At 35.4% G+C, this 13268-nt stretch overlaps 1 protein-coding gene across 4 annotated transcripts in view; it reads left to right on the forward strand.

Moving 5' to 3' along the window:
* Positions 1-13268, forward strand: part of syt1a (synaptotagmin Ia) — a 263471-nt gene that overhangs the window by 216053 nt on the left and 34150 nt on the right. For all 4 annotated transcript variants that reach the window (XM_073838863.1, XM_073838866.1, XM_073838865.1 and 1 more), the window contains one exon: positions 12721-12893. In XM_073838863.1, the coding sequence (XP_073694964.1) occupies positions 12721-12893 (173 nt within the window). The remainder of the gene's footprint in view (positions 1-12720; positions 12894-13268) is intronic.

Raw genomic sequence — 13268 nt, forward strand, 5'->3', positions numbered from 1 at the left:
GCTCTGGTTATTCTCCCAACGCTCTGCTGCTCAAGCTCAAGGCGTCTGTTTTGGATGATAATTAACCTCGCCGCACAGAGACAGTTTGAGACATTATTCAGCTCTGCCGCAATTACTGTGAATAATGAACACACTCTGTCCAGCCTCTGAAACACTCTTGCACACTGGCTACCCTGATCCCCAACACAATGCCCCCTTGATCTCTGCAAATTTCTGATGTTCTATCAAACACCACAATCAATGTTCATTTCATTCTTGTTAAAATGCGAACTTGACTGGGAATGTGCTTTGAACATTAACTACAAATTAATAGTCAAATTTTATAAATTGCTATTATTGCAAGAAATCTACATGTATTTGCATTTTAATTGGATCGCAAGCATCAAAAACTTGTCTGTCTTGTGATTGGCCACATTGTTGTACATGGATTGGCTCTGTTTCAATCCCTAGTGAGCTGTCTACTATCTACAAAGCTAGCTATATTGTAAATGAAATCTTATTAGTGTCTGAATTAAAATGCTTTTTTAGACAGCAGCTCACGAAAGACTCACAAAAAATGCTATACGCCGGCACATGTATAGCATCCACAAATAATGGCCAAAAGTAAATTTTAATTAAACTATTTTCTGTAGTTACTTTTGTATCTTAAAAAATAAATAGAAAATTGTTTCACTAACTTGCATTATATATTTCTGTATATTTACACTAGCAATCAAAAGTTTTTGAATAGTAAGATTTTTAATGTATTTTAAAGAATTACTATTTGAATATATTTGAAAATATAATTCGTTTCTGCGATTAAAGCTACATTTTCAGCATCATTACTCCATTCTTCACATGATCCTTCAGAAATCATTCTATTATGATGATTTGCTGTTCAGGAAACGTTTTATTATTATTATTATTATTATTATTATTATTATTATATCATATTTATATCAATATAAACAGTACATTTAAAACAGTTAAGTACATTTTTTCAGAATTCTTTCATGAATAGAACAATCCAAAGATCAGCATTTGTCTGAAATAGAAAGCTCCTGTAACATTATACACTATACCATTCAAAAATAAATTATAGAAGTTAAAACTTTTATTTAGCAAGGATGCTTTAAATTGATCAAAAGTGATGATAAAGACATTTATAATGTTACAGAAGATATATGCTGTTCTTCTGAACTTTCTATTCATCAAAGAAACCTGAAAAAATTCTACTCAGCTGTTTAACATAATAATAATATAATAATATTTTTGAGCAGCAAAATCAGAATATTACAATGATTTCTAACTTTAATGATGCTAAAATTCAACTTTGAAATCACAGAAATAAATTACACTTGAAAATATATTCAAATAGAAAGCAATTATTTTAAATAGTAAAAATATTTCAAAATTGTACTGTTTTTGCTGTACAGGCTTGTTGAGCAGAAGAGACTTCTTTGAGAACATTAAAAGTCTTACTGTTCAAAAACTTTTGACTGGTAGTGTATATACATAATTTATATAATTATATTTTTGTAGACTCTTTCGACTTTATTTTTGATAAGAAAGTAGAGTAGTCAGGTCTCCAGGTCAACCAACCCAATATTTGTTCTCTACTAAATGACATAATATTTTAAAAAAATCTTCTTTTTTTTTCTTATTTTGTTCTCATTATAGCAATAACTTCAGCATTCAATAATCTCTAACTGCCACAAAATACAGTGCAGTAAAGTTTTTAATGAAATAAAAACATTTTCTAGTTAAAGACATGTTTCTGTACTAAATGGAAACAGTTATTTTTGAAATAAACACTTCCCTCAGTTCATAGCAATGCATTATGGAATTAAGGGTACAGTATGTCAAGAGGTAAATTTTGCAATTGCTTCAAATATATACATTTTATCAATATTTGTGTGTATTTCCTGTGAACTCATGACCTTGGCTGCTCTGTTGTCATGTTCTACTAGTCCAGCTACAGAAATGACAAGAATGACCAAGGTATGAAAAGTTGTGAGTCCTCCATGTTTGTTTGTAAAGTGTGATGTGTATCAGTTGTTCAGCAGGATTGTGTTGAAAAGCCGCAGTCATAGTCAGCAACAGGAGGCAAACTGAAACAGAGTGCCAAACACCTCATCAGCCAAAAGCTTGACAGATGGAGCAGCTAGCCTTCCCATTCTGATGACCTTTGACCTAATCCCATCTCCCTCTCTTCCCCTTTTCCCTGCTGCCCCAAAGACCGCCCCAGAGGACATCTGAAGGTTACCAGGCCTGTCAACCCTGCTCCCTTGAAATTGAATTATGTAAACAAACAAAAATAAAACCCCAGCCCTCTCCGTCTGCCTGCTTCGCATTATAAAGCCGTTTGGAGAAAGAGATAATCTCATTTAAAACAAGTTAAAACTGCATTACAGTAGTAAACAAACATATGAGAAAAGGCATATTTTTCCCTCCAGTGCAGGAGAAGCAGCTTCAAAATTGTAATATGTAAAGCTACAAAACATTAAAAACAAATGTAATATTACAAAAGATTTATATTTCAAACAAATGTGTTTCAAACAAAGAATCCTGAAAAAGTGTACTCAATTGTTTTCAACATTTATAATAACAAGAAACTTGTCTTGAGTGCCAAATCAGCATATTAAAATGATTTGTGAACTCCCACAGATCAGATCGTCTTGTTTTGATGTAACAAAGTGGCTATATCTGACTTTGTGAGTTGTTCACATACTTTTTAAAATTAGTCTTCCCATTAACGCCATTATATTGTTCATTCAGACTAATTCGTGGAACTTGCACAAACACAAGGTCGATTTATCAGCCGAACATAACCAGTCATATCCAATCATATCATGATGGAGGCACTGCCTCTTCTCATGTGACTTTCCCCCATTCATTCTCAATTACCCCCCAACAAACCCACCGCATGCTTTAGGGTGTCTGTTAAAATTCAGTGGGCTCAGGGGAGGCTGTAACTTTACTTGCTACTGTAGAAAAACAAATGATGTATACACTTTTTAATGTCATATTTTATAATCTTGGCATTGTTTTATTTTTGCATCCAGTATCAGAAGACACCCTTCCCTCCTGGGAGGAAACGCCCTTGATATACAGTATATACCCCGGAGCTACTAAAACGTAGTGAAGTTTGTTGTTCCCTGTGTTTCACTAAACACATTATCTTGACAAATGGGATGACAGACGTCCAATTAGCAGTCAACAGATGAGAACAGACAAATGAGATGGAGAATGAGGGGTTTTGGTTTGTTTGTTGTCCCTCATAGCTGTCGTCCCTGATATTTCCAGCACCATAATCAATGATATTATCAGTTTTCAGTCAGAGTCTCATCATTGGTGTCACTCACCGTCCGAGCGCTTCGCACATCACAGACCAAACAACAGCACCGTCTGTAATAACAAAAGATATGATCTGATCTGGATGCTGCTGACAGAGGATATGAGAGGGTTGATATTAATCTGCTCGCAATATCACATGAACTGTTATCACACTTGTCTTTCTTTTTCCCCCTCAAATATTTTCTTATATGAGTCTCGTGGGATGTTTGGGACGGACATTAAATGGTACGACATGGCGCGGTTGTTCAGCAATGGTGCGAAAACCTTGGATGGTTTTTTAATATGATTTTCAAACACTTTCCGCTGCTTTCAGAAAATTGTAAGTTTATCTTTGGATTTACACAACAGTAAGATTTTTAATGTTTTTTTTTTTTTTAAGGAAGCCTTCTGCTCACCAAGCCTGCAGGGTCCTTTATTTAATCCAAAGTACAGCAAAACTTTTTTTTCTTTCTTTTTTTTTTTATTAGATTTATTCCTGTGATTTCAAAGCTGAATTTTTAGCTTATTCCAGTAGCATCATTCAGATCATTCTAATATTCTGATTTGCTGCTCAAAAACATTTATTATCTTCAAAACTTCTGAGTAGAATTTTTTTAAGTTTCTTTGATGAATGGAAAGTTCAAAAGAACTTTATTTATCTAGAATATAAATCTTTTGTAACATTATAAATGAATTTATCATCACTTTTGATCAATTTAAAGCATCCTTGAAAAATAAAATAGTATTAATTTCTATAAATAATTGCTTTCCCCCAAAAAATTATACTGACTCCAAGCTTTTGAAAGGTATAGTGTATGATGTTACAAAAGCTTTGTATTTCAGATAAATGCTGATCGTTGGATCTTTCTATTCATCAAAGAATCCTGAAAAAACATGCTCAACTCTTTTGATAATAGTAATAATAAAATGTTTCTTGAACAGAAAATTAGCATATTAGAATGATTTCTGAAGGATTATATGACACTGTAGACTAAATTAATGATGCTGAAATTTTAGCTTTGATCACAGGAATAAATTACATTTTGAAATATATATTCAAATAGAAAACAGTTATTTTAAATAGTAAAAATATTTCAGAATTTTACTGTTCTTCCTGTTAAATGTTTTTTTTTTTGAGCAGCAAATCAGAATATTAGAACGATTTCTGAAGGATCATGTGACAGAAGTAATGATGCTAAAAATTCTGGTTTGAAATCACAGGAATAAATTACATTTTAAAATATATTCAAATAGAAAACAGTTATTTTAAATAGTAAATATATTTCAGAATTGTACAATTTTTCCTATTAAATGTTTTTTGAGCAGCAAATCAGAATATTAGAACGACTTCTGAAGTATCGTGTGACTGGAGTAATGATACTAAAAAATCAGCTTTGAAATCACAGGAATAAATTACATTTTAAAATATATTCAAATAGAAAACAGTTATTTTAAATAGTAAAAATATTTCAGAATTTTACAGTTTTTGTTCTACTTCGGATCAAATAAATGCAGGTTTGGTGACCAGAAGAGACTTCTTTAAAAAAATTAAAAAATCTTAGTGTTCAAAAACTTTTGACTGGTAGTGTAGTTTTGTAAAGAAAATGTGTAATAATATATAATATTAATTGCAGTCTGGTTAGCAGCCACTCGCCTGCATTTAGAATATCAGTCTCGAATACTAGGTGAATATTACATCACAATGAATATTCATGAGCCAGGCTTCATTTTCAGATTGTTCCTTCGCCCTTGAAACTTTACTAAATGGATATTGAAATTACCGCCCATCTGCTGGACTGTAACATAAGCACATGGCATGATAAATCACTTCCAAGTAATTTTTCTTTACGCAGAGAGTATCTTTGGAAGTGCAACAGGGTTGTCTTTCTCTCGTGCTGTATAACATGCTCTGGTACCAGGGTTAATTGACCAACAGCGTGCTGTCAAAACACATTAGTTTGGGTTGCCAGTGTGTGGTGTATTACACCGATGGATCATTTTCCCCCCGCTTGGCCCGTACGCTTACAATCACGGCGCACTCTCAATCAAATCACGCCTGTTAAGACATTGAGTTTCTCGTTCCGTTTTGGCGTGTTAACAAGTGTGAGAGTGGGTAACTCGGCCCTGCGGCGTGCCGCCTGGGGATAGATCATGTTACTGTTAGCTTCGCGTTAGCAGGCAACACAACCTCGCTGGTCAGAGACGCTCACATTACATTCTGATCAGACAAATAGTGGGATAATGAGCCCTGGGCTGCTCGAAGAGAATACCAGCGTGGTGCCACTACTGCTGATGACCAGTTTACTCTTACTGTTGCCATCTATGTAAATTGACTATTTATTCATATATGTTTACTGCTGGACGGACGAATGTCATGAAAACGAGTTGAAGTTGCCCTACATTTCACCCTTTAGTCAGGAATGAAAAATATAAATATATAATAATATATGTAGAAATTATATTATGCATAAAGAAAATTAAGCTTTTTTAGGATCTTTATTTTTATATTATTCATTTTATTTCAAATATATCACTACTATTTATTTATTGTATTTAATTATTTATGACCCTGGACCACAAAACCAGTCATAAGTCTCTTTTTTTAATTAAAGCTGAATAAATAAGCTTAGCATTGATGTATGGTTTGTTAGGATAGGACAATATTTGGCCAAAATACAACTATTTGCAAATCTGGAATCTGAGGGTGCAAAAATATTGAGAAAAATGCCTGTAAAGTTGTCCAAATGAAGTTCTTAGCAATGCATATTACTAATCAGAAATTAAGTTTTAATATATTTACGGTAGGAAATTTACAAAATATCCTCATGGAACATAATATCCTAATGATTTTTGGCATAAAAGAAAAATCCATCATTTTGAGCCATACAATGTATTATTGGCTATTGCTACAAATGTACCTAGGCTATGCATGACTGGTTTGTGGTCCAGGGTTACATTTTTAATCAAATTAAATTAATTTATCAATTTAAATAATATAATTAAAATAAGAATTGTGTGATAACAAAAAATTGCATTACAATGAGAAATGTGAATTGGGTTTGAGGGAAAGGTACTTAATTGTCTTGAAAATGATGGCACAGTGCAAAAAAAAGAAGAAAAACTTAAATAAGCTTCCATTTTTGTCCATTTTCACTTATTTCTTTCAGTTGAAATATGAAATGGAAATGTTCTTGACAGGTTTTGTGAGATTCACCCTTTAGCTTTGCATAAGTAATTTATTTTCCTTATGTGGGTGTTGTGAAAATTAATTAGCATTTTTAAAAATCTTAATATCCCTCGTTAAGCCAGCACCTAGATACTTGAATAAAATCATAAAAATTAGAAATAATTGTGTTCATTAAAGGTTTTGAATGAGTAAACTCGTAGTGAGAATTCTGTCATATGCAGAATAAAATACAATCATGCACATGCAATGAAGTATATGCATATTTATGATGTTTTCATGAGTCATAGTTATAAAAATGTGCTACCCAAACTATTGCAGTCCTGCAATGCAAACGGATGATAAGATTCTTTCGTAAATGCAAGATGCCAATCTCCGAGTCATTATTGTCTGGATTCCCTGGCATGGCTTCCTAAAGCAGCTTGGTAAGATTTTTGTGCGAGCCCAGTCTGATAAGTCTGATGCTGTATTCTTTTGTCACGGAAAAGGTGGAGAGCGAATGAGTGCGCTCGAGATCTTATTCACACACTCGATTGGATGGGGTCGAGCCAGAAGGACTCTCACGTCCTTGAAAGCCGTAGCGAGATGGCAGACTTTCTTTGGCATCCACCTCCAGTCGTGTCATTGTTCAAAGCTGTATTTGGCTTGGAATTGTGTACCACAGCGGAGCTGGATTTGAATAAAGTTCCTTTCTGATTGGCTGTGCAGTCACACGGTCCAGCTACAAACCTCATTTTGTGCTCCCTGTTGAGAGTTTGTGTGTGCATGTGCATGGCGGAACGAGAGATAGCTGCTTGAAGTTGAAGAGCACATGCTTGCTCTGCAATCCCAAAGGACAATAGACACTTACACAATTGAGTTAATTAGAAAATGTTTCTATTGCTTTCTGGGTCTCGGGTTCTTTTAATTAAGAAACACAAAAGTGTCTTTCAGAATAAGACATTTGCTTGATGAAGAAGATAAGCACTCCGGTTTATTGCATTGGACGGCGCAACATTAGACTTATTTGCATCTATTAGTGCACAGTTCCACTTCTAAACAACTAAGCTTGATATGAGAAGTATTTTTTTTTCTACCGTGATAAAAGTAATCTAATTGCAACCGCAGACTGTGTGATTAAAAATACAGCTAATGTACTCATAGCAGTCAATTTACTCTGACTCAAGCTGCGCTTGTTGTATTAAACATAATTTTTTCATAAGCTTTCATTATAAAAGTGTCAGAATTGCTCAGTGTCCGCTGTAGCACTAAATGGTTCTAATCATTGACCTTTACAGACCTTTAATATAAGCTCGCCGCTGTTGTGCGAGATTCTGGCTCATCACAGAATCCTGTACCCTTTGGACCAGAGTTTTATAATCTAGTCTCGTCACAGTATCTTTGTCTAGATAATTAACATTTCCAGTTACATTTTAGACATGTTGATTTGACTGTTTATAGCTTCAGTTACAGTACATAATATTGTAATATTGTCATATTTACATAGCCAAGAGGACATTTATCTAATCAGACATCGATTATACATCAGTTAAATGGAACATTTTTTTCAGTTTAAAGAGACAGTTCACCCAAAAATAAAAAGTCTGTCATTAATTACTCACCCTCATGTAGTTCCAAACAAGTTAGACCTTTATTCATCTTCAGAACACAAATTAAGATATTTTTGATGAAGTCCAAAAGCATTCTGACCCTGCATAGACAGCAATGCAACTGAAACATTCAAGGCCCAGAAAGGTAGTAAGGATATCGATAAAATAGGCCATGTGACATCAGTGGTGCAACCTTAATTTTAAGCTACGAGAATACTTTTTGTGCTCAAACAAAACAAAAATAACAAATTTATTTAACAGTTACTTCTCTTCACTGTAAAAAAAAAAAAAATTGTTGAGTCAAATTAAAATAATTTACCTGGCTGCCTTAAAAGTTCAGTCAACTTAAAATGTTGAGTTGTACTAACTGTCAACTATATATATATATATATATATATATATATATATATATATATATATATGTGTGTGTGTGTGTGTGTGTGTGTGTGTGTGTGTCCACAAGGATAGTAATGCCACTAGATTTTGACCTTGTGGGGACATTTCTTAGGTCCCCATGAGGATACAGGCTCATAAATCATGCACAATGAGTTTTTTTAAGGAAGTAAAAGTTTGCACAATCTCCTGTGAGGGCTAGGTTTAGGTGTAGGGTAGGTGTAGGCCCATAGAAAATATGGTTTGCACAGTATGAAAACCATTACGCCTATGGAATGTCCCCATAAAACATGTAAACCCAACGTGTGTGTGTGTGTGTGTGTGTGTGTGTGTGTGTGTGTGTGTGTGTGTGTGTGTGTGTGTGTGTGTGTGTGTGTGTGTGTGTGTGTGTGTGTGTGTATTTGAGTTGATTCAACTTACAATTTTAAGGCAGCTGGTTAACTTCATAAGATTAAGCCACTGATAACCACTGATGTCACATGGATTATTTTGTCTATATCCTTACTACTAAGATATCTTGAATGAAGGTCTTAAATAATTTTTATTTTTGGGGTGAACTGTCCCTTTAAAAGTGAAAGTTTATCATTAATTCACTCACTGCATCTCGATGTCACCATGGTCATGCAACGTTATGCTCACTCATCTTGGCAAAGACTCTGTCTTGTGGACTGACAAATTTCCCAAAGCTGGAGGTCCGATTTCACATGGCATTCAATTGCACATTTCAAAGTCCAACATTGAATGAAACCTAGCAATATAGTCTTGCATGACACAGCTGTCAAGACACATTTAATAATGATAGTACTCCAAGAAAACTGGCTGGTCTAAGCCAAGGATGGCTCAATGCTTTGTGCAGTTTGAGTCCCATGTGGCAGGGTTTGCTTTAGAGGAGGCATAGAGATGAAAGGGGCTCTTTATTCTCCCAAAGGGTTGATATTCAGGCCAGCGGTGGAGAAAAAAGTGAGGGCCAGAGAGCAGGTTTTAACAAGTATGAATCAGGGGTCTGATGCTAGACAAGCTTCAGGAGCAATTATGGTCTAAGCCACAAGCTTTCAAAGAAGACGCGGGGCAACTGACCAATAAAAGTGTCCTTTAAGATGGCTGACAGATTCTCCGCTGTTTGAAAAGAGTTGAAATGACAGAGCTTTGGAAAAAGCTTTTTGAAAGCCAGGTGAAAGGGTTTTTGCTTTGCTTTGTTTTTTTTTTTTTTTCATATCTGTTCTTTTCATGTCTCTTACCAGTCTGAAATGTTATGCTAAATGAGCCAAACACAGTCACTCAGCTATTCAAGATATTCAACCAAAAATTTCAAAAGGAGACACTATTCACTAACCATTTTCTTTGAAAGTTTGGTGTAAGCAGGATTTTAAAATGAGAAATTTTAGGCATTTCCTGAGAGAGACACACTAGTGGTCTCTGTTAATTGCTCTTAATTTCCTATACGCTAAAACGTCTGTCCATACGCTAAAACCATTTTGTTTATTATTAAGAATTTTTTTATAAATTGATATAGTAAAGACTATTATGCTAAGAACGAAAAAACAAAGGAAAAAAAGTGAAGCCTCCATTACCCCGCAGCCAAGTTGAGGCCGTGGGCTGATGATCCCAAAGTTACTTTAGACTATCACTCACTGTTTTTCCTCAGAGGAGAGTGCTTATCGATTTTGTCAACAGCCGATTGATTTTTCTTTCTCTCTTTCTCTCTCACTCTTTATCTTCGCCTTTCACTCTCCCTTTGGACCTTGCTGTGGGAAATGTGTCCTGTGGTAGCAAGTCTAACCCTCCTGGGAGACAAAGATGCTAGCATTTATTTTCATTTTTCTCTTCTGCCAATTAAAATATGAAGTCCTCACACCATGATAAGAGAAACAAAAGATGCTTCAAATTGAGGACGTTTAGGGAAAAAGGCTGTCAGGATATTGGACATGTTCTAAATGCCAACTGTCCTGGCTGTAATTTCTTTTCAAATATATTTGATGGATAAATCTCAGCAAAAACATGTCCAGATCACATTTTACTCAAAATTCAAAGAAAATGTGAGCCACTGATGTCACATGGACTGTTTTATCGATCTTTTTGGGGCTTCAACGGGTCAGAAAGGTCTTGGATTTCATCAAAAATATCTTAATTTGTGTTCCAAAGATGAACGAAAGTCTTACAGGTTTTGAACCACATGAGGGTGAGTAATTAATGAAAGAATTTTCATTTTTGGGTGAACTTTCCATTTAAGGACAGTTAAGTACATTAAAATCGCAAATTTTCATGAGAATTGATAATAAAGATTGAATTGAATTCAAACTCTAGCACTTTATTTCGATTTTCAGGTGAAATATGTACATTTTCTTGACATGTACATAACATGTTTGAGTGCTTGCTTGTTTCCCAAATGCAGAATACAAGATGTCTCTGGTGCACTGGAGCCTGACATTATTTATACAGTCCTTGACTCTGCATTGTTCCAGAGCAAATCAAGCACATTCAAATGTGGAGTGGAAAAATCGGCTTCTTTTCTGGAGAAATCTGCCTCCCCGAAAGTTGCCATTCGGTTGCCAGGTGTTTGTTGTGTTGTGCGCGAAAGCCGTAATTACTGTATGAGTCTCTGAATGCGGAATTCTTCCACCACATCTGTCTACCAATTATTCCCAGCAAATGTTGGTTCAGGGAGGAAGCTTCTCTCGCATCTCGGAAACTGACATTTTCGTATCTGGTGCTTGTGCTCTGTTGACGCATACAGTTTTAGTCCTGCTGTATAGAGGCGTCGCTCTTTCTCTTGGCAGGAGGCTGTTAATCTTGTCGAAAAGCTGAGGAGCTCAATTGTCCTCCCCTGACAGCGCTCACTGGAGCTGGAGCTGTATTTATAAAGTCGTGACCAGAAGAGGAAATACTATTTTCAGTTATTTCAACACACTGTGTTGCACGGATGTAAGTTGCTCACAGTATTTTACAAGTAACTTTTAGAGGCTAAGCAATTTGGTCAGTGTGCTTTAATTTGTGTCTGTTAAGGTCAAACCTCATTAAACAGCATACATTTTGCAGTATTTTTTCGTTCCGTTTATTTGGTTCCACGCTGTCCTTGACAATCAAACAAATCCGGCGCTGGGCTTGATTGCTTTAACAATGTCAAGCTCAAAATGTCTTCCAAGAGTGATCAAATGGCAATATGTGAATGCCAACAGCTCCTGTTTTCAACTAAATTGGCTGATTACTCTCACTAGAGCATTGCAACATCTCTCTCTCTCTGAGCGAAGATCGTTAATCCTGTGCGACCGGCAGACACGAAGGTCTCTGGCAATTGATCAAAGAGTGTCAACCAAGAGACTGAAACTTTTTGTCATTTTCACTTTGTTTCCTCATTGCTCTGGGAAGATAGTGATCCGTAAAGCACATGACTATTTGGAGTCATGTCAGCTCAGTCTGTGCGACGGCCATCTTGATAACAGCTACATTCAGACATGCAACTACAGCTTTATTGGCTGTTTAATGAATAAAAAGTTATCTCAAGATTAGAATTCAGCAATTATTTACTCACCTTCCTGTCTTTATAAACCTAGACTATGTTTTTTGTTCTGTGGAACCTAAAAGGAGGAACTTAAATGATTAGTTCACTTCCAAAATTAAAATGTCCTGATAATTTACTCACCCCAAGTCATCCAAGATGTTCATGTCTTTCTTTCTTCAGTCAAAAAGAAATTAAGGTTTTTAAGGAAAACATTCCAGAATTTTTCTCAATGGGGATTAGCAGGTTGAAGGTCCACATTGCAGTTTCTGTGCAGCCTATGTAACCAGTTAAAACTTGAAGTGGCAGTAAGGTCTTAAAATGTATGGAAAGTGTCTTAAAAAGGACTTAAAAAGGTATTAAATTTAACTTGATGATTCCTGTATATACCATGAAGTAACAGCTCACTGCCAGTTACAAAAAACAACTGTAACAGTCTGTCACAGGCAATTAGTTGCATTTTCCATCAGTTGATTTCTTAAATTTTCCTTTGACTATGTTCTGGCCCAAACTATGTTCTGATGCCAAATTTGCTTGCCGACCCCTGGTGTCGAGCCCTGTGAAGCCACTTTGAAACTGCAAATTTGGACCTTCAACCCATTGATCCCCATTGAGGTCCATTATATGGGAAAAAAATCCTGGAATGTTTTATCAAAAAACTTAATTTCTTTTTGAATGAAGAAAGATATAAACATCTTGGATGATATTAGATGGAGTTTTGTTGTGTGTTTTTGTCTGCACAGTGCCATCATGGGCCATCGTCGCCATTGCATTTGTTGCTGTCGTACTAGTTGTTTCCTGCTGCTTCTGCATCTGCAAAAAGTGGATATTCAAGAAGAAGAACAAGAAAAAGGGCAAAGACAAGGGCAAGAATGCCATCAACATGAAGGACGTCAAAGACGGTATCAAAACCGAGGTAAAAACATTGTTACTGCTGTTGGATTGGCCTTGTTCTTTAGTCGTCAGAAGTTGCATGAAATATTTATTACTGTATTAATGCACGATGCCAATTAAGAATGTTCATAAGCTAACTCTAGATGGAGTCATCTGTTGACAATGTTGTTTCACAGCTGAATTTAATTGCAGGACTGCAACCTGGGCATGTTAACGGTTCATTAAAGTATTCAGTTTTTCTAATATTGTAGTGCTTCATATGGTTAACTGTGCTATGAAGTGGTATCAACCCAGAGAAATGACAGTAGATAATGAAAACAATAGGAGAAAGAACATTAATGCAGCCCGCTTTTTCCCACACACTCACAAATTATATGGAACACTGGCACTTTAACCC

Source organism: Garra rufa, chromosome 4 (assembly GCF_049309525.1).
Source record: "Garra rufa chromosome 4, GarRuf1.0, whole genome shotgun sequence".
In the NCBI taxonomy this organism is placed as follows: domain Eukaryota; kingdom Metazoa; phylum Chordata; class Actinopteri; order Cypriniformes; family Cyprinidae; genus Garra; species Garra rufa.